General features: G+C 39.1%; 1 protein-coding gene across 7 annotated transcripts in view; it reads right to left on the reverse strand.

Moving 5' to 3' along the window:
- The window catches only part of RABGAP1L (RAB GTPase activating protein 1 like), a 248,590-nt gene that overhangs the window by 223,022 nt on the left and 2,659 nt on the right, over positions 1–22,909 (reverse strand). For 6 of the 7 annotated variants that reach the window (XM_032118240.1, XM_032118239.1, XM_032118234.1 and 3 more), the window contains 2 exons: positions 2,807–2,974; positions 1,416–1,605 (listed from right to left, as the gene is read on the reverse strand). In XM_032118240.1, the coding sequence (XP_031974131.1) occupies positions 1,416–1,605; positions 2,807–2,941 (325 nt within the window). In that variant the 5' untranslated portion in view covers positions 2,942–2,974. Of the gene's footprint in view, positions 1–1,415; positions 1,606–2,806; positions 2,975–7,813; positions 7,922–22,909 lie in introns of all 7 variants that reach the window. The other variant, XM_032118238.1, reaches the window with a different exon arrangement.

The following is a 22,909-nucleotide window of genomic DNA, read 5'->3' on the forward strand; positions in this document are numbered from 1 at the left end:
TCTTTAGCCATTTGCTTTTACTTGTACACGTTTCTTTTTTCCAATGAGTTCCACGGCAAAATCTTCTACATTTTCCAGGAATGGACATGAGAGTAGACAGTTCAGCTCCAATAGCAAGAAATCCATTTGGCAGTTTAATATTACTGTGAAGTCTACTCTAATTCATGTTTCCAAGTGTGGCATGGGGACAAATTGCATTTTGATTCTCTTTAGCACCACTGGAACACAGCACGGACATTCTAAATCTTTCTAAGCAGTCACAGAATCACAGAAGCATAAAACGTTAAGGGGTTCGAATGGACCTTGAAAATCACCTAGTCCCGACCCCCCCTGTGTGCCCTGTTACTTCTAGTTCTTATTACCAGGGCTGATACTGCCATAATACTTAGAATCATGAAGGCAGGGAAACTGAATTATTCCTGTTGGGGCTGGAATGGGGCAAGAGAAACACATCTGCAAGTATTTCTTTGTTCACTCATGCGAAGGGTGTGTTCTGTTTGAAGAATGTCAAACAGGAAGACAGTGAGGTAAGTTTCTCAGATATACAGCACACATGTAATTGAGATATGGGTGTTTCCATTTCATACAAACTATCTATCTTATTCTACCACAAGAACATCTTTCTTTTATTTCCAACAGATGCTATGAGAATTAGCTGACAGAATACCACAGAAGTGCCCTGCATGCTATTGAGGAAAAAAGAATTGTAGTTCAAGGCACACAGAGATGACCACAGCCTTGTATTCCTAATATATGTAACGGAATACATGCATTTTTATATTGTAGCTTTATATATATATATATTTATATATCTATCTATATCTATCTATCTGTATCTATCTCTAAAAAAGCTACAATATATTTTACATAAAATATATACAGTCTAGTTTTACATTAAAAGCTGTCAGTCCTCCCCCTTTCACGAAAACGTCAAACACCAGGGAAGTACCACCATCATTCCAGGCAAATATCAAATCCAAAGCTAGCCTTGCTGCTACCTGGTGACAAGATCAGAGATGGACAGTTTAATCAGTTTGCTCAGGGTGTATTTCATTTGCAGGTAGCGCCATCAATGAACACTGCCCTGAACCTTCCTGAGCTCCAGCAGCAGCACACCCACCTCAACTATCGTCCACTCAGCAACTCATACAATCCTTAGTCCCAACTAACCCTTGGCTGAAGACAAAATGAACATTATCTTGACCAAAGCAGAGCACCTTAGGGTATCAATCTGATGATAATCTATTCCTATCTATAATCTTCAACTAATAAATAAGAGGAGGCCCCAAGGTATTCACCAACATAGTTTTGGAAGGAAGCTCTGGGAAGATTTGTATTCACTTTAGGGTTAACTTGAAACTGCATAAAGAAACAACCTGCCCTGTGTGATTAAGGGGAAAGCACCCAGACAATACCTGTAGTAGAAGGGTCCAAAACCAGCTGCAAAGAGGGCTGGCTTGTTTGTCCTGCTGTCCTATCTGCAGCTGCCTGGCCACTGGCATCACCGAAACCTTCTCGGAGTGCAGTGACATACTGGTCTTTCTCAGAATCCCGCAGGATCTCTTCCATTGCCTTCTCCAACTCCTCATCTCCATTTGAAAATACCTGTAAGCAGAAGGAAATTACTTTTTGAAGGTACCTGTAGTTTTATTTTCACTATTATTTTTCAAACATACTGCCTTACTAAATGCAAATGTTAAGAAACGCTGCTGAATGAGACAACCAACCCAGAATCAACAAAATTGAATCAAATATAATCCAGTGTCACATCCCCTTACATAAAATGCACGTTCTCATTGCTAATCCAAAAACCATCCATCAAAAAACTACAGACTTCTCTTAGAATAACAGGTTTGTGTATTTAGAGCCTCCATTCAGACTAGAGGTCAACAGACTTTGCTACAGATTAGTCTTAAAGAAAATTTTACTTTCTTAGTCATAACCAGTCCATTTCAGTTGCTTCACAGATTTTCCCACACATGCGAGTGGTGCAAGCCTAAAGAAACGAAAAAAAAAAACCTGGAGATACACACTCCCTAAAAGAAAAATAGTGTCTTTCACAAGGACCAGCTTTTCAGACAAAAGAAAACCATGGCCAAAGCTGCATCACAGATTCTGCCTCCAGTTCACCAGCAGCCCCTTTCCAGACTAAAGAAGCAGATAATGTCTAACACAGGCAGAAATTATCAGCTGTAAATGACTGCCAAAGAGTACTGCAAAGACAGACTAGGTACTTACTGTCGTTGCAGGGGGAACAAATTCCTACTGTTCCAAGCAGACCAAAACCAGTACATCAGCTACTGCAGCTTGAGTGGAGAAATTTGTATTTAACCAATCAGCTGCCACCCAAGTGCTAAAATATTCTGCTATTTAGAGGTAGAAAGCTTTTAGGAAAGGTTGTAATCGTGCCTAAAGTAGCACTAAGCAGGAAAACTAAATCAGAAACTGAAGTCCAATACCCTCTGCAATCTATTCCTATACAGTCTAATTACACGCTTTTAACAGAGTCTCTGATCCCTCAATAAAGAATATTAAGCTTTAAACCAAAGCTCATTCTTTGTAAAGTCCTTTACTAATGTATAGATCCACAGAATATAACAAAGTTAACCTCCGAAGGTGTTATTGAAAGAAAACCTGAACTGCCATTTTTGGACAGATTTGCTTCATCTGAGCTGTTAGTTTCACTGGTAGCCAGCAAGGACAAAAATTACAGTCCAAGACTCTCCTCACCAAGCACACACCAAGTATGCACTCTTTTCATCAATACAAACCCTGCCACACATTTAAAAATAAAGTCATAGCAAACCTTTAGCTGTGGTTTTCCATCATTTCCAGAGGTGTCCTCGGATTTCTGATGAACCAAGACAAATTCTTCATTAATTAATGTGGATACAGTCTCAGGAATCCTCCTGGCTTTACTAAATGATGTTTTGACTTCCATCTCAAGTCAGTATTCTCCTCCTGCCACCAGAACCTATTTAATAAAGAAAAAAAATTAAATAATTAGTTTTGAAGCTGTACATAATATGTTAATAGATATAATAATAAGTTATTGTGGAATATTATAATACTTAAAATTATACTACTGTATTATACTGTATTTCTCAAACTCTGATTTCATTGGTGTAGTGGTCTTTAACTAAAAACCTAAACTATGCTAAACCATGACAATTGGTATAATGAATCTTATGATTTTCAGGTTGGTGTTTAAAAATCCTGATTTAACAGCAATGGCTGTTATCAATGTGTATAGATAACAAATGAAGAGGTTCACCCCAGAGCTTGGACTTCCCCTGTTTTTAATCTTTCAGAGACTGCTTTCTCTACCTCCCTAATTTGTGCCCTTGGTTCTCCCTCATACAGGTATTTTCTTCACCCAGAGTGTCACAAAGGTCATGTGAAGATACAGATTACCTGAAGACTAATTTCCCAAAAACTGCATACCAAAGTGTATGCTCTCTGCATAAAAACCTTATTTAGCAATTGCTTATGTTAGGGGCTTTTGTTATCCTTTAGATCTACGGGTGGTGAAGTCAAAAATGATACTAAACCACAATCATTTCCTTCTCACCTAATTTCCCTGAAACCACCTGCAACAGTTAAAATGAACTACACCAATTTAAAAAATATAAATACAAGCCACAACAAAACTATAATTATTATGGCAACCAAGAACAAGTTTTCCCATGTCTGCACAAGCATAAAAATAAATCTAGAAACAAAGAAAAAGGGAAAAAAATAGCCTATACATTACAAATTCGTACAAAAATACAGAGCTGAAACACTGCAAGCATGCCAGCACGAGGAGAGCTGTTGTAGGTATCCACCAAAGACAGCATCACCTACCTTAACTCAGAATGTCTTCCCTGATTCCTTAGAGAATAAAGAGCTGGATCATAGACTTTTCGTATTTTAAATGCATTTATGTTTTTGTACTTTCTGTGTCAAAAAAGAGACTTTCAGACTTTATAAACTTTATAAAGAACATGCACTTCCACATATGGCCTACTTCCATTCCAGTTTCCTGAAAAATACTACTCTGGCTGAGTGCTGGGATACACTGTGCTTAAGACTCAGAGTTCAGGAGAGTCACACACAGCACAGGGAGAAAAATCTGTGACTGTCACCTTTGCAAGGCTGGAAAGTGCCCAAGGAGGGACAGCACAACCCACATCTGCTGTGACCAGGAACAAGAAGAGGTTAAGCTTCACCCTGCCCTTCCCAGCACCACCAAGGAGCAGAACTGCGCCACACCTGCTTCTCTTGCAATTCCAACCACCCAGTGATCAAGAAAAGAACGCTAACTTAGGTCTAGCTGTAGGGGACCACAAAAACAGCACATAAAAGAACCAAGATGTGCATGTTCTCCACCATTTTGAACAGGAGTTACTTATGATGTTGGCCAGAAGAGAAAGTTTAGCAATTTCAAACCCAAAAGGCAAGTGTGGGAACTTCAACAACTTTCAGTACTGTAGTATTTTCTATCATTTTTGAAACTACAGTCAACATGCTTTTGCCCTTTCAAAGACATGGCTTGGCATAACTTACATGCAACTCCTCAAAAAGCTTTTTCCTCTCCCTAACCTAGCCACAGTTCTACCCACCCACCCAGTGAGGGTATTACATGTAGGAATCCCAGAAAAAAGAATTTGAGTTCTTCAGATAACTGACTTGTACAGCACAAAAAATCTCGTCAGAAGTCATCTTATAAAAAAGCCACTAAACAGCTGGAATATTTAGAGAGCAGCTACAAATTTGGATGAACAATTTCACATGCTCTGACATCTTTTGTGTCTCCAGACTAACCATGAACTCACAGGCAGGAATATTTTCCTGACAAATTATGACATCTCAGCTCCACCCAGCATACATCACGGACTCACTGCTGCAATAGGTTTTGTTTCAATTTTTTTAAAGCATCTTTGCTTTAAAGATTTTCTTGGCAAGAAAGACAAGGTTTTACTACACAAGATTTTAAGTATGTTACAAACAGTTTGTTAACTCCATGTGTTTTTAAACAGGTGCTGTAAAAACACTGCTGAAGAGCTTGTTTGCAATGAACAGCTAGTCTAGCTCAAAATACTAATGTCAAAGTAAATCCTCCATATGAAAGTGAAGGTCAACTATTACAGAACTCTTTGAAGGCAATGAAAGGTCGCAAGTTATGGCCCCCAAATACAGCATATCCTGAGGAATCATCATCTTTGCAGTGACAGCACCACTGGAGAAAACAGCAGAGGTGACTCTCAACCACATTAGGGGCAAAGGTCCAGGCTATCAGAGGCCTCTCTTCCTCCCACCTCACACCTGTTATTGCTGGACCTGATGATGACAAAAATGAAGCCTCAACCGCTACCAGCACATCTGCAAAAGTAAGGGATCACAAGATATCCTATTTTGACAGTTCTTTGTGTTTCAGTCCATTAAGTTTAATTTTTGGGCTTACATATGGGAGAGTAACACAGAAACTCCAACGCAAGATGGTTCTACTCTACCTATTATCAAAGCCAAATGCAGGTTGCTAACATTAGTTTATCACCAGTTCTTCTTTCTGCAATGAAGAAAGAACCAACAGGAACAATGTGAACTACAAAATATTTTCTGTAGCAGTATCTCACTAACAAAATGAGGGAAAATGTACCATTTGTAAAGCCAAAGAAAATTAGGATAACACAACTACAGAAGCACACTGACACACTAAATACTTGTTCTTGCCCCATGTGGGTAAAGGGAGTTTAGGAGAATTTCTACTTCCTAAATATTAACCTGAAAGTAACGAATATATTATAAACATCAGATGACTGCAAGGAGCTCCTTATTCAGATCAGATACTCCAAAGCATACCATACACATTCTTGCAATTACTTTTGAGTTACAAGGCCTTTAAGAGTGTACTCCAAGCTTGCCTTTACAATCAGCTTACACCACCACAGCCAGTGCAGACACATCCCTTTTTCTACATACAACTATATTAACTGAATAAGTTAGCACCCCAGAACCCCTAATTCCAGTCCTTCATTACAGACTATTCCAACCTCCTGTCAGTGTTACCCAATCCCACTGCAGTACAAAGCAAGCCACTAGAGCTTCAGTTTAGCAGTAAAACACAAACACAAGCAGATCAGGCATTCAGGAAAAGCTTTATACACCATATCTTATTATCAGTCTTTGACCAAAAAATAGGTTTTAATGCCAGAGACAAACTAAGCACCAAAAATCACGAACAAGTCATTTTTTCAAACTAAACAACTTCAACTCTGACATGAACTTTACTCAAGAGTATAACTGTGATTCTCATGAAGATTATTGAGATTTACACCATCTTAAGTAGTAAGCTACTTAAAGAGAAAAATTTTCTATTTTTTCATTATAAAGACACATTATCTAACACTTCAGCTAAGTGCTTTTGAGGAAAAGCAGTAAAAAGAATAAAAACCTCTCTAAAAGAATCATGCATTAAGGTTATTTGAGGAAGGGGAAAACATCTGAAGATTTTTTTACTCTTTAGTAACAAGAAGAGACACACATGCATTCTGGACTTTCCAGTCACCTGCAGTCAGTGGATGATTACTGTCACTTCCCTTGTGTCATTGGCTCTAGTCCTTTTTTTTTTTTAATCATTACTGAATTATTCACTTCAAATCCCCCTTTTCCTACAAATGTAAAGAAAAAACAACAGTTGACCTACTAGACACGAACAAAATCTAAGAAGAGACCCCTACTACTAAAACCAAGCACCACACTTTTTTAATCGTCCTTTTTGATTAAAAGTTTCAAGTTAAGAACGTAAGAATTTCTTTCTGATTGCATTAGTCAAGAACATACAGACAGTAGTGCAGTCTACAAGTGCATCGGGTTTACTCCCTGATGACCTCAGCAGCTGAATGCTGGCTCAGAAGCCTGAGGGAATGAGGTTTACCATTTGATTTACCAGTTTCAAGTTTCTGGGAGGGCAGCAACCAGCAGTGAGGAGCTGACAGTGAGGGACAGGAAAGACAGCAAACACAATGCACTTCAGCTACCTCCGTTCCCAGCCCAGTTCCTTAGTTTAAGCTGCTGGTGGAGTTCAGTTCCAAATGAAAAATACACTCTCTGTTCTGCCAGTGCTGATCCAAGGATTGAAACCTCACACCAGATGGTACCTTCCCAAATCATCAGAGCCAGGAGTCAGAGCTGCTCCTCCAACAACACCTTCCAAAAGACAACAACAGATTCTGCTGTCAAAGTTCTCTTCACAGTAGGAAATACTGGGAAGTGTGCACTACTACTGTGAGGAAGTCAACGCTACAAAAGGGGTACCTTGAACAGTCATGCTGGTTCCTATAGAGAAGATGCTTTTCCCCCCCACTTTGGTGAACAATATCACAAACACACACACACAAAAAGTCAGGAACAAATACACAGGAGGAAATTTTTCTAAACTCAGTGAAATAAAGCCTCCTATGATAAAAGAATTAAAATTTTTAAAAATAAGAGTTTCAGAAAAGGTTTTCTGGCAAAAAGATTTTCAAACCAAAGAACTTTTGAGACACAAAGAAATTATTCAAACATAGTTTTAAGAGAGAGTGTGTGTGGAGGTGTGGGACAGTGTGTGGATCTTGCTCCAAAATATATTTTAAGCCATAGGGACAATACAAGGACTGCAGAAAAACTGTTGCTTTTCTCTGTGAGCTTTATCATGTAGTTTGGTCAAGCCAACCTCTCTGATGTACATCAGTTCCCAGTGCTTTGCTTATACAAAGTCCTTGATAAGAGGTAACTAAGCGATCCTACTTGGACTATACGTGTTTTGGGACCAGTGATCAGAACTTACCTTCACATATGTACAGTACTAAGCTGTGGAAGGCTCAAACTCAGCAGCTTCCCCACTTCATTCCAGTAAGGCATCCCACCTTCACTACAGCTCCCTTTGTAAAGCAGCCTAAGTGATTAAAGAGCAAGAGAAGGTGAAGAACAGTGACCCTAGAAAATCCAGAGCATTTCAGCACTGAATCAAGAGTAAGGGACACAGGATAGAAATACTTCTGATTCCTTCCCTCCATAACTCTTCCACATAATCACACTGAATCCAGACTTGCAAAAACACATCACAGAGAGAACACAAATGCCTAGGTAGGGATGTATGTCCATGGGATTGCTGGGCAGAGCAACACAGGACAAGGCATTGCTGGCAACACACACTCATCATCACAGGAGAAAGAATCAAAGGTTCTGGAAAGCCACTGACTTTCCAGAAGGAAACTGCTTTGAAGACCTGATAGATTCAAATGTTCCTCTGCAAACTGGTCCCCAAAAGTAAACACAATTTTAACATGAATCAGTCTTCTGAAGCAGTTACCAGACTTCTTTGTGTTTACTTCCAGTTTGTGTTCAACAAATATTTCAAAGTTACTGCTCTAGGTCACTGTTGGTTCGTGGAAAGAAAAAAAAGTCCTTTGCTTCAGCACTATAAGCACCAAAAAAATCAGAAAATGTGGAGCTATGAAAAGAAAGCAATTCAGGAAGATAAATGTTGACCTATTTTCAGTAAGCAACAAGAAACATGTTTTGAAAGGAAGTTTCTCACCTGCTTGAAAGAAAACAGTCAAGAGCAGGCTAATTCATACCCTTTTTTATCAGAGAAACAAAATCATCCTGTACTACAGACAGGTTTGTATTAAAGGCAGCCTTCAAGGCCATACAGTTTGCCTGACAATCTCAAACTGAAAAAAAAAAAAATACTGAGAAGTAAGTTATACCTATTTTCAGAACTATGATTCCTCAAGAGAATCTCCGGGACCTTTGTGAAGAGGAAGGTCTAACTGAGCTATGCAGAAATTCACCTTCTGCTAACAGAAGTCTGAAGTAGAAATATACACCAAAAGGCATGCTTTATTCCCTTTTTTGAGCTACAGGATACAGTGAATGACAGCAAAACGAGCATTAAGCTAACTGGACTTGCAATCACTCCGTGACTCAGATTTCTGGATTACTGAAGTGGGGTGGTGACACTCCACCTTGCCCCTCAGGGAACAGGACCCTGACAGTTCCACATGCACAAACACACATAACCAAGGGTCTCAGCCACAGCACCTTCTTTTAAGAAATGTATCAGAACTATGCATTCCCCTGGCACCCACCCCACGAGCTCTCCAGCTTTAATGGGGGACGCCGTCCCCAGGAAACAAGATGTGCTGCAAATACACAAAGCTTTACCTTTTCAATGCTTCTTCACTGAAAGACTCAACAGCCTGGTAAAATTCCGTATTATACTCTATGCTGAGGCAGTACAGCTCACCATCTGCCCCAAAACCCTTTCTCCCCTGACTGAGCGGACACACATGCAGAAGAAAATTCTAGGTGTCATAAAACCAGTTTGTTTAAATCTCACTGATCACAACAGCACCGTAATTTTAATTTCAACTTTAATGTCAACTTCTCTCTGTGTAATCTTTTTATGAGAAACTCTCTCTGTGCTCATATTAAAAACTGTTTTATTACCCATAAATTGCTTCCCAGTGTCTTATCTCTGAAACACTATGTAAAGCACATAATGGAAAAAACAAACAACCATTTATTTGGCCTACTGATACTACTTTCCAGGAATAAAATCAACTTAATAAGCAACAGAGCTGTATCACTGTATTTTAAACACATACATATATGTATATAAAAGATCCTTCTTATTTCCCTAAAAGCACTGTTAAGAACAAACCTCTTTCCGAAATTAAAAAATAACCCACCACAACAACAACAAAACAAAACAAAAAAACAAACCCATGAAATATAAAGCAAAAAAAAAACCCACAAGAAAGTAACCACTGACTTATTCTGGCAGCACTGTCTCCTCTGACAAAGCAAACCTCCACTATGTAGCCAACAGCAAATAATTAGTCTGTTCATGATGGCAAACTGTTTGGAATTGTTGTACCGGCTGCCTAGATACAGAGGTTTTTCCAGATTCTTTTTACACTTCAATCTCACAGCCAAAGAATAACAATTTAAGGAAAACAGAACCAAAAGAGAACTACACAAACAAGAAAATGTCTGTTCTCCCTCAAAAACATCTGCATCTCCTCAAATAAATGATAAGCAGCACTCGTCAAACACATCTCAGTGTGAATACTGAGAGATTTACTGTAACGGAGAGAAGCAGCTTTCCTGACTTGAATCTCTGTGTTGCACATAACTCACTGAACCATTTAAATATTACACAGTCACAGTACAGAGCTGCTTGAGGGAAAAAATACTGCTTTTATTTCTCTTAAAGTTTAACCCACCAAGGTGAAGAACCCTTGCAGAGGCGTGGTGCCATATGGTTGGTACTGAGCTGGAGCACGACTTACAGCTAAACGCAGCAGCACCACCCCTCCTCCTCAGCAGAGACCACCACTCACTGCAAGCTAAAGCTTTGAAGGAAGACAAGAGGCAAACTGAAAGAAAACCAAACACACCACTGATCTCAACCCCCAAAATTTACACATGGGGTGGCAGAAGCATCATGAACACTAAATGAAATGCCAGGTAAGTGAAAGCATGCCAGGTAAGGTGCTGGCTACAAAGGCAACCTCCCAGCAAATTGGGGGCTTCCTTCTGTTTACTTGTACAATTTGAACAAGCAGGAGTCCTGGGTGACAAGCTACACCTTAGACAAAACAGAACTAAAAACAATGTTGGTGGGATTCTTTTGAACCATTATTTAAATAAACTTTCAGGCCTAAGATTTGTCCACACACAGCAGAAACATCAGTAGAAGATTACATGAGCACACATGCTTTGTGCTGACACAGACTGATTCATGCTGTTTAAAAGCATAGTTGATGTTAGCTTATCCAATTAGTGTTTAACCAACCTAAGGAAATACATTTTATTTTCAGCCACTTCAGAAAAAAACCTTTCTCCTCTCTATCTATTCCCCTCCAAAGTATATAACAAATAAGTGTTCTTCTGCTACTCTATAGAGATGTTACTAGTCTTTATGTGTATCTTATTAAAAAAACAAACAAAACAACAAACCACACTTTATACATCAAGTTCTGGCAAACACGTTTACTCATTTAAGCAGTAGCTCATTCTGCCTCAAGGATAAAGCAACTCTAGTACATTTTCACACTGTTTCCCTGACACCAACTAAAAACGAACACTTTCATTTCTGCAGCCAGTAATTCATTTTTAACTTTGGAAAATATAAAGTAGCAAATAAGAGTATGCAATTTTTCAAAGCTGGAGTTTGGCAAACCCAAGTTGCTTATTTTTTTTTCATTGTGACATGAAGCTTGTAGGCGGCATTCAAATTGAAACCAATCACCAGCCAAGTTACTGAATCGTATGATCACTCACACAAAAAAATAATGACCTGTATTCCAGAGGAAAGCAGCAGCATAATGCAATCCTTGTTTTAAGGAGATTATTTAATGGTTTATTCCCTAACTGAAAAAATAACAGTGTTGCTCTGATGCAGTCAATGGAACAACCTCTGTCCATTAAATATAATGAGTATTTCAACCAGGAATTTTCTCCACATGCTACAATGTTCAGAAATAATCACATGATGGAGAGCAAAAGAGACCATATGGAAGAGCAGTATGAGCCAACGCAGCAGTGATCCCAAGGCCAGTCCCTCTCTGTGCCAAACAAGTGCCTTATGCTGTGTCACAACGTCAGAGAAACCCACCAGAAATCCTGATTCACTGCCCTGCACCGACCACCTGCAGAGTTAGTAAAATCCTCCTTCCTCAAAGCCAGAATTAGAAGTTGTGACAATTATTACCTTGAGGTTTGCAACATGCATTCTGGGAATATTAGATTTTGCAGATTTAGCTTGAAATCACAATGTTTTGTTCTTAAGCTCATACCAACTGCAGGGAGTATTTCTCAAAAGCTGTTAACCTGCAGTCAGCACAGCACTGACTGTGCAATGGACTAGACAATGCTTCATGGTCCTTTCCAATCTCATTCTCTTCAGATTTTTTTTTTAATCTTAAGTCTTTCATTCTAATAGTTGTCAAAGGCAATCACAAGTTGTAACTGACTAACAACACTGGGTGCCTTTTTCATAGTTCAAAGATTTTCCAAAATTGCAAGGACTCTGAGTTGTGATTAGACGGCTGTATCTAGACTTCTGCTGCTGTTGTATCAAAACTGTAGTTTCAACAGTGTCCCCAATACTTAATAAGTATTAATTAATAATATTAGTATTAATATTATTATATATATTAATTAATTATAATAATATTAATAAGCACAAAACCCCCTTCCTTTGTAATATGAAACAAAACCAAGCTTCTTGGTAAAAATGAAGTACTCCCACATAGGTCAAATATAAACATTTCCATTTATGTTGAAAACAAATTTTACATATATTTAAAACCCTTTAGGTTAGAAGCCAAGATTTTACATTATCACTTGAACATCTACATATTTAGATATAACATGAGAAGATGGAGTGAGAAACCACAGTTATTTTAAAGACCAAGTGAAACCTTCTGAAAGTTACCTGCTTGAAGTTGAGAAATAAGGAACAATGTGCATGACAACAAAAAGCCACATCAAATGACCCTCCCTCTAACCACTGGCCCTCCCAGTCCTACATATGATGAAGTGTGCTGGTTCAACTACCACTCTAATTTTTACTTACCAGTGAATTCTCAACGCACTCCACATGCCAGAACAGATCTGCTGGCATCTCACATTGCTAGGGCACATTTTGATAAATATATTCCACAATGCAGCTCTGTTGTTAATTCCAAAGGCCTTGACAGGTCTTAGAAAAATGGAGAATGGAAATGCATAAAAGACAGTGAGACCATTTCCTTAACAGAAGGATGATCTTCCATTGGTAAGAAGAGGTCAGTAAGAAATCAGACATACCTGGTACCAACACACCACTTTATCCCCCTAACCACACTAGAATAAAAAAACTAAAGGCTTTCCTTCGCTTCCTGCTTTTTTGGTTTTTCCATTTGAAGTTTGAAGAAGCAAACCACTTTGCTCATGACATTGATAAAGATGAGAAAAAAACAAGGTTTTGCCTCAACATTCAGAGCACTGTTAAAAGTCTTTCAAATTACCTAAACTCTTCTAGGAACTGGTATGAGCTATGCGTATGAAAGCTTCTGGAAGACAGGCATCAAGGAATGATGTGGACCTTCTTTAACTGAAAAAGATTTACTGTTTTTTTAAATGACAGTGTGCTCCTTGAGACTATTTCTCCATGTGATCAAATTCACTAATCAAATTATTTCAAATTCATTCTTTAATTCAAGCAAGAACTGCAGCTTGGAAAGGCACTATGAAATCAATCAACTAATCCCTATACAAAAACTTGCTCATGCAGTTAATAAACAGTTAAGAATATTTTGTAATTTCCACCAAAAAAAAAATACTTGATCTTAAAGGAAGTATCCTTCAAATCTATATGAGCAAGCAATTGAAAACGTTACACTAAGAAAGATGTTTCTGTTGTACTACCTGCAGTTACTTCCAAGTCCAGACCCAGGGATGCTGTGTATAAACAATCTCACACTGCCTACTACCTTGATTTTCTGCAAATGCTGTGCATAATGTTCCCTTCCAGACCAGATCCTGAAAAGCTTAAGCAGTTCTTAAGATCAGTATTTCCTTCAGAGACTGCCTGAAAAGGGTAATAGGAAAGAGAACACACGCCCTTTTTCCAAGACACAATTTCTCTTCTATTCATCCCAGACATTCGTAATGATCAGAATTCATTTTTCATCCTAAAGGATTAAAGAAAAAACTAGCTTTAAAAAAAAGCAACCAACAACAAACTCATATAATCAAAAGACAGGTAGGATCATTTCATCACTCTGTGTTACTTCCTTCTCCTAAAAATTCCTTGAAACTGCTACCAAACACATCTCAAAGTATTACAGAAGAGACTCAAAAATTCACCCTCACGCAATGATTACAAGAAAGAAAGGGTTTCAATAATCAATTAATAATCAATTCATCTGGGGCTGCCAATGCAAGTTTTCCATTTGCTTTTGCAGTTTTTTTTCTAGTAATCAAAACTAGCAAATAGAATTGCTATAAAGGACAAAATCTATGTTAAAAACATCAGACCAAAAAGACTTCTCAGATCCTTCTTAGGATTAAACCATCACTGGGCTCAAATAAAAATGGCTCGATTTTTTTTTTTTTAATAAATAAACTTGGCCTCTTGGCCAGGTTACCATTATGTAGATCTTATGCACCTCACTTACTAAACGGAATGAATCTCGTCGATTATTTTTGGTCTAAGCCTCAGGTTAATCTACAACAGTCTACAAAAATCAGAGAGTAAGCTCTTGCTGAGGAAGTACCTCTAAAATAATACAATAAGCTGCTTATATCATAACTGCAAAAATCTTGCAAAAAATACAACAGAAGTCATTAATTTTCTTGATGCAATTTTCTTGTCTCACACTAGCCAACAATCATGAACAAACCCAGTACCTGTCTGTTCAGACAGGCTATCCAGACCAGATTGAATTTTAAGTGTTTCATCGTATTTCTAGTTTGATAAATTCACTTGATTGCATAAAACAAGACATGAGAAGCCAAAAATCTGCATCTGTGATTGCTATGCCTTTCATCCTTTCCTTTTTTTTTATCAGACCCTCTCTCTCAAAGTTTCAGAGAGCTTCCCAAATATTACCACACTGTACCACCAGCTTCAACATAAATGATGCGTGGTTTTCATTAAATGTAGATATGAAAACTTACTACCCACATTTACATACTGAACACTTCCACAAAATACTTTCACTCATGGAAACAAAGAGAGGAAGTTACAGGCAGCTAACCTAAAAGAAAAAAATCACAGAAAGGTGAAATAGAACAGAAGGCCATGCTCTATGAAGCAGTTATATAAGCCTCTTTTCCACAACCTTGTTTTAAGCATCCTACCTCTGTCTCCTTGAAGTGAGAGTGTTAAGTTATGGACAAGCTACCAAAGTGTCAAACACAGTTAAGAGATTGCAACCACCACAGGCAGAGTGTCCCAAGCAGCCTGAGCCAAAGCAGGTAGTGCTGCCCCACCAGGAACAAACCCATGAAGTAAGCAAAGCATTTTCAATACAAGGAATCCAAACCTAAACATGAAGTGTGACCTAGAGGAGCACCAGCATCCCACCCCTCATCCAAGTCAGAGCTGAGTCTGTGCAAGCTCACCAGCTGGGTGAGTAAAACCAATGGTAACAACTGCACAACCGCACCGAGCAAATGTAGTATTGCTGTGGCACCTCACATGAATTTCCTGGGAAGTGCACACAATAACTCACCTGCTTTTTCCATACTCCCCAGTAAGACCCCTGGAGTTCAATTACTGCCAAAATAACAAAAAAACAGAATCACAAAGGCCAGAGAGAGAAACTGGGAGGGACTGCTGGAACAAGGATCACTTGCATTTATCAGTCTTATTACATACCCTTTGATTTCTCTGGCTATCAAAAGCTCGATTCGAAACCACACTTCAGTCTGACCCCTTTATGTTCAGTCTGACTCACTGATGCCTCAATATGATGAAAGAAAAGAAGAATCAGAAAGGGGAAGCTATAAGGGTCGAAGGCAACTTATCACTCCGAACAACTGTGGAGAACTTTCAGCTTCACCTTACTGTTTTGAAACCTGACAAAATATTTCCTTGGACGTTTTGATCAACTCTTTTCCCCTCTCCCCCCACAGCTTTTATACACATCTAATAGGAATAAACAGTAAGCTTTTTTTTACAATACACAAGAGGGGAAGGGCACACACTGAAGCTGTAGATTTCTACATGGAGTTAGTTATTTTAGTGATGGTGGGAAGAAAATTAAAAAAAAAAAAAAAGAAGAGATGTGGATCATTTTCCTCATTGTAAAAATGTAAAAATCAGTCACTGACTTTCATTCCTTACTCGTTTCCTCAGAACTGTTTAACAGTTATGTCCAAGAATAATTCCAGCTATCAGTTCCCAGTTTTTTGCAAGTTTATATTGCCAACACTGATTTTTAACAAAGAGAAGGGACCAATGTCTCCAAGGGCCAGTCTTCACCATACTGCCTGATCCAAGCTCCAACTTAGCTTTTACTCTGAAAACAACTGCTGGCACGCACAAGAAGTTCTCATCCAACTCCACTCCTGTTTTGCACTTAAGTTCAAGTGGAAGATGATGGTACTTAAAAGCTACACAGATTTCAGGAGTATCTGGAAGATGCAGGAGGTGACAAATGGCCTAAAAAAAGCTGCAAATCTTCCTACCTTCTCTGCTATGATCACATTTGTGATTGTGCACACCAAAGTGAGCACAACAAGGCACAGAACACAGATCAAACTCAGCAGCCAGCACTGGGGGCAGCCATGCAGGGCTGCCACCAAACAGCTGTTTGAGAGTTCTCTTCAAAGTAACAGGAAATAATGAAAGTATACACCAGTGGAAAAAAATTAAATGAAGGGTTTACAGAATGAAAAAAAAAAATTCCATTTTCTGCCACTTATATTTCAGATTAGTCAGTCTAAATCATATAATCTAGTATTTGTTTCTCAGTAACAGCTAATTAAAAAACTCCAAGCTTCTAAGGAAAAAAATACCAGCTTGCAGTACTCAAACTCTTAATAAAGGGAAATACACCAATATCTTACCTAAATACAAAGAAAAAAACTCCAAATTATTTTCAAATTTTAGCCAGCCACTGAATTTCTCCACTGACTTCTAAATTAAAATTCTGGACCTTATATTTTGTATCTAAATACACACAGGGAGAGACAAAGCACTAGATTAAGAATACTTGCATTTTGCTTTCACACTGATTTGCCTGCAGAGGCCTGAGCACTGAAAAGGCACAGCACAGCCTTCATCCTTAATTAAAATCTTGGGATGAAAATAAAGAGTTAGAAAACAAAAAGAAAAATAAAACATACTTTTTAAATTGCAACCTAGTTGTTAAAAATACAAATATGTATAAACATGTACACACAATACACAAATTTGTGTATTGCAACAAATCTGTGGATCTCAGAAAAATAATTTTGTCTAATTTCAGAAAAAAAATAGTATTTCGCATACACAACAGAAGTACAAATTAGAACTGTCTTACTATGCTGAAATAGCAGATAACTCTAGATCTCTGCAAAGTGCAGTTATCAAGTCAAAATATCTAAATTGAACCTCTTTAAACTGTTTTCCACTGGGGGATCTTCAGAAAAGGCAGATTGCTACAGAATTTATAACCAAAACATTCAAAACCACCTGGAAACATGCCACTCTTACACCACTGCTGTGGGAACCTAGAATGCAGAGAGTATTTCTCTGCCTGTTTTGAAAGGTTTTACGCCCCTGGACAGTACTGGTTTTGACCTTTGTCCATGGGAAAATTTGCCTAGCCTCTGGGAAGAATTAGAATCTACACTGGTGAGAATTAGGTGATAGAATACTATGTGAGATTATCACAGGGTGAAAAATTTAGAGTTTTTAGGTCTATTTGCATAGTAAATAGACAGAAGTAGAAAACCTCAAAATGGAGGGTAAGTTGTAGTTAAAAGCTTCTTTCTCCTTCTTCACTAACTCCATATTTTGCAGCAATAGTGGTCTGGGATGATTGGATACAGAATTCTGCAGTTCCTGTCTACGTGATTTAGGAGCTTGTTGGACATTGGTAAAAAAGTGAAAATACCTTGTGTTTTAAGCTTTCATTGGATAATTTACCTTTAAAAAGGCTGTGAGATCTTGATAAGTTGTCTTCTTGCTGCATTCTCTGCTCTGTGCTATGTCTAAGCCATGCCAGTGGCTTGTACTCCTTAGATAAGATTTAATAGACACCTATCCGGAGGCTGAGAAACACAAAGTCCCATTCGCCTTCTTTTTCCTCCTGGCAAAAATCTGAACGCCTCCCCCATCAGTGAAGGCAACAATTAATGACATGGACAGCGTTACACTGTGAAGCTCTAGCACCACATGAGCAATTGTACTGAACAGAAAAGCGAAGTATTCAAATGCAAGTACTTCTCAAATAAAACATTGTGGGGAACAGAGGAGGAAATTCATTTCTGGTTAAAACAAAAACTGATTTACCAGAACAGGACCCACTTCCCTAAACAGTAGCAAAGATTATCAAAATTAACCATACAATTAGTTTACACTAAAAGTCAATCCTTTGAATAAAATTCTTGGACAAAGCCTCAACTCTCACTCTTTTTCCTTCCAATATGAAAAATTAAGTCATATGCGTGGACAACTGCAACAGATCAGCATCTGCAATTTTCTTTCTACCCCAAAAAAACCTGGTTGGGTGACCTAAGGTACATACAACACACGTGACCTAATCAAAAAGGTCAGCAATACCTGAACTGAAAGCACAGCTGCTTAACTTAGCTCAACACCCTGAAAGTCAGAGGTTTAAGAATCACGTATCACTGACAAAAAGTGTAACCTCAAGACTATTCCATAATTAGTAAGTAATTGTCTTCCGGAAACTTACACCATCACACCTTGCAATACAACATACAGATGTTCTGGTGATGAAAGAATAAATAAATAAATATATATATACACATACAAAACGTAAGAGACATCCTGACAACTGTGTTTATTTGCCTGCAAGAGACGACCAGGGACTGGTCATGACTGGTTACTCAAAACTAATTCCTTTCATTAAAAGAATTACTACTACACAAGTTTTATACCAAATGATGAGAAAGGACTTTGTTGTCAGTCACATTCACGCTGGTTTCGTTCCTCTCCTGGGTCACTGATATGACAGCAACCAAGTTACCTCACTTCTAAGCCCAAGAGTAACATGGAAAACTTACTAAACCATTTAGCAAACTCCACTCTCAGATTCACTCACTGACTCAAATCCTGTTCTGACAGTTTCCTGCTTCTTAAAAACACCTTTCACTTTCCTTTTTTCTACCCTTTTACCTTTTCTTCCCTAGTTAGAAATCATGTGGGAGATATCAAGAATTTGAGCAACTAAGACAGGAAGTTGTCCACCATCATTAGTAAAGAGCTTCACTGTTTAAGAGTTTGCCAGTAGCCTGACGTAAAATGAACGATCACACATGAAGGCAAATGTGCAGATTGTAATTTTACCATTAATTACCACAGTTACTGCGCACTGTTGTGCATCAAAGTGTAACTCCACTTCAAAATCTTTCTACTACACCAGAAAACACCTCAGGACTCCCAACCATGCTAAAAAGGGTATTTCTAGTCCAAACAGATACCAAAGCCCTATTCGGACAGAACAGCCAGACCAGTAATTGACACACCCAAGGCTTTGACTTGATACCACTAAGTCACCCGAACACCAGCACAAATCACACTTACACCAGTTAGGAACCTGTAGCAAACATCAAGCACATGCTGAGGGTTCAAACTAACCAAGAACTTTGTTTCAGACTCTCTGTCTACACAGATTGTAACTCAAGAACTCCTTGCCTTATTTTTCTTGAATAAAAAATGCTTCTATTTCCAAAATTTTAGTTTATCACAGTGATTTCTAAAATGGATTTATGCATCAACAAAAAAAATTCATTTCAACTGAAAGCATTCATGTACAGATGGCATCAAGTATTTCTCCACCCATATTGCTGCTAAATATTAGCATCTCCTTTTCAACTACAATACACAAAAGGGGAAGGGCATACACTGAAGCTGAAGATTTCTACGTGGAGTTAGTTATTTTAGTGAAGGCGGGAAGAAAATGAAAAAACAAAAAAGAACAGATGTGGATCATTTTCCTCACTGTTTTGTCTCCTTGGTATAAGTTGCGATCTACATCTCAGGCAGGACCTGCCCCCTTATACAAGAGCTTGATAATGCCTCCTGCTTGCTTAAGGGGAACTGACATGTTTCATTCAAACACCACAAGCTGAGGTTAGAAACATTTATTAACCAAAACTTCAACCAATTTCGAAGTTTTACCTATTTACAGATATGAAAGTTTGATCTCTGCTTCAGAAGCACCCAGCAGGTAGATGGAGAGGCTAGCCAAGAGGAGCCCAAAGACACAGGCTTTTGGATTGCATTAGGAAAAAGCAACATTGGCAGATGGAAAGGTAAGGAAGAAGTGTGCTCAGTGGAACAAGACACCTGTTAACAAAGCACATGGCAAAGGATGACATACACACAACTCTTTTGACCCAGTTTTCCCTAGCAAGGTCCACTCACAAGCCTTCCAGACCCTCGAGCCCAGCAGCAGTCTGCTGGAGTAAGAAGTTACCTCCAAAAGAGAAAGCTGAAGTTTGGAAGCACTTCGGGAAAATTGGAAACATACAATCTATATAACCAGACAGGCTATATTTAAGAATCATGAGGGAGCTGGCCAGTGTTGCTGAGATACTACACTCTACCACTTTTTGAAAGGCCATGAGACTGAGAGAGGTTCCTTCTGACCAGAAAAAAGGCAAATACCACACCCAATTTCAAGAGCAAGGAGGAGGATCCAGGCAGATACAGATCAGCCAGCCTGACCTAAGTCCGTGAGAGGATTATAGAGCAAATTCTCCTGGAAGGCATCCCTCTGCTCAAGAAGCACAGGAAGATGATGGGGAATAGCTGGCAAGGATTTACCATGGACAAATGATGCCTGATGAACACAAGAGCTTACTGCAAGGAGATGACTGGCTTAGCAGATGATGGAAGAGCACTGAATACAGAAGGCCATTAACAGCATCCCTACAGCCAAGCTGGTGAGACAGGCACAGGGTAAGTGAGCAGTAAGGTGTTTGGGAATTTGACTGGACTGCTGAGCTGAAAGAACAGCCATCATCAGTTCCATCCAAGCAGCTGCAGTCACATCCCCTGGGGATCACCACTGAAACCACCAGTACCATCTGATGCCTTTACTAATCATCTAGATGATGGGACAGGGTGCATCCTCACTAAGTTTCAAGTAACACCGAAGTGAGAGGAGTGGTCAGCTCCTACTCAGAGGGACCTGGACAGGCTGGAGAAAGGCAAGGCCTTGGGAAGTTCAGTGAAGGCAAGTGCTGGGTCCTGTACCAGTGACAGAACAACCTCCGTGACAAGACGGGCTCAACACCAACTAGATAAGAAGTGACTTTGTCAGAAAAGTACTTGGAGATGCCAGCAGACAGAAGTTTGAGAACAAGTCACCAGTACATGGCCACAGCAAAGGCAGCGGAGCACAGCGGGGGCTGTTTGCAGGAGTCCAGGCAGCAGGCCCAGGAGAGGATCAGTGCCCTCTGCTCAGCACCTGTGAGCCCGTGCCTGCAGTGCAGCCAGCTCTGGGCTCCCCGCTACAGGACTCACACGGACACTCTGGACCGTGGCCAGTGGCCAGGCTGGCCGGATGGCAGGAGCACATGGTGGACAGTGAGAGGCTGAGGGAACTGAGTTTGCACAATCTGGTTAGGAAAAGAGCTCTAAAGAATCCTTATCACTGTCAGCTCTCTGATGAAAGGGTGCAGAAGAGAGAACTGGCCTCTTCTGGATGATGGACACTGACATGTTAAGAGGCAACAGACACAAACTGGAAAGTAAATTTCATCTTAAAGGGAGGGAGTAAACAAAAAAACCACTGTGTGCAGTCAAATGCAGAAACAGATTACCCAGAAAGGTGTTAAAGGCTGTAACAATCTTATCTAAATTACTCCTGCTTTAATTTATGCAGGGAGCTGGATTAGATGACCTCCAGAAGCCCCTTCCAACCTAAATGACTCTATTTTAAGAACTTACCATTTGACCTGCCAATGATTCTATTTCCGAAACTCTCCCTCAGCAGGTTTTGCATCAGGTTTATTACTGTTTATCATGTGTTTCAAAACTCCAGTTCTCCTGTACATACAGTAAGCCTACTCCCAGTGTTGTACACAGAAATGTACGTATCTCTTATCTTCCTGCCCTTAGGACTTCTTCCCTTTGTACGGCTGTGCTTCTCCCACAACCGGGGAACATGTTTTCAGCATCAGAAAACTTTTGCACTTTTAAGCTTACTTGAGCAAAAAAACCCCAAACCTTCTTCAATATCGTGACTCATGATACACAGATGGTGAAAGTAGGAAAGCAGAGGCCTGTGACCCATCTCATTTTGTGGCAAAAGCTACTTTTTTCCTCTGTCCACTTCAAAACATTGGAAAGACAGTCGTCCCTGCTACTCTTTCCAAAGAGTAAGAAACATGCCATGGAAGACACAATCTTAACAGGGGTTTTCCACGAGGGCCTTTCTCATCTTTCAGAGCAATCTGTTTTACTAAGCAGATTTTGGCACCCCGTTTACGTATTTGTTCTGTTTACAAACAGTCACACCCAATAAACTAGTTTTTCAGCTTCACAAAGTCCCATCTGGGAACACTCCTGATAGCAAATTTAAATAAACACCTTAAAAGCCACAGAGGTGTTTCTAACAATCTACATATTGGTTTTGTTTCTTTTTAAAGTTAAGAATACAGGAAAAAGGTGAAATAAATAATTTTCAAACATGTCGGGCTTTGTTTATGGACCAGGACTCTGTCAAAGAAGAAAGAATCCCTTCAGCAATCCAGGTTACAATAAAGGCTCCTTCAACAGCTGCACCAGTGTAACAGAGTAAGACTGAGACTAGAACAAACTGCCAAAGGTATGAATTTCAAAGAACACATCTTAGCAAAATACACTTGAAAACAACTTAACCTTCACTAAAAGGACACCTCTAGGAAGCTCAATGTTAATGCCTGAAAGGTGCATTTTAATTCTCACTTAACAGGCCAAGATTAAAATTCATGGGGGGAAGCTGAGAATTATTACAGGAATGATTAGTGTAGCTGGTGGCCCAAAGAGAAAATAAACCTTCCATGGTGCATTTCCACGCATTTTTGCATCCTTTTTGTTAAAAATGCCTTTTTTTTTTTTTTTGATACCCAGATCAAGAGTGCCAATAAAACATATCAGTCCATTGGGTGAATAAAATGAGTATAATCCCATGACAAATTAATATAGACTAGAAATCAA

Source organism: Corvus moneduloides, chromosome 9 (genome assembly GCF_009650955.1).
Source record: "Corvus moneduloides isolate bCorMon1 chromosome 9, bCorMon1.pri, whole genome shotgun sequence".
NCBI lineage: Eukaryota > Metazoa > Chordata > Aves > Passeriformes > Corvidae > Corvus > Corvus moneduloides.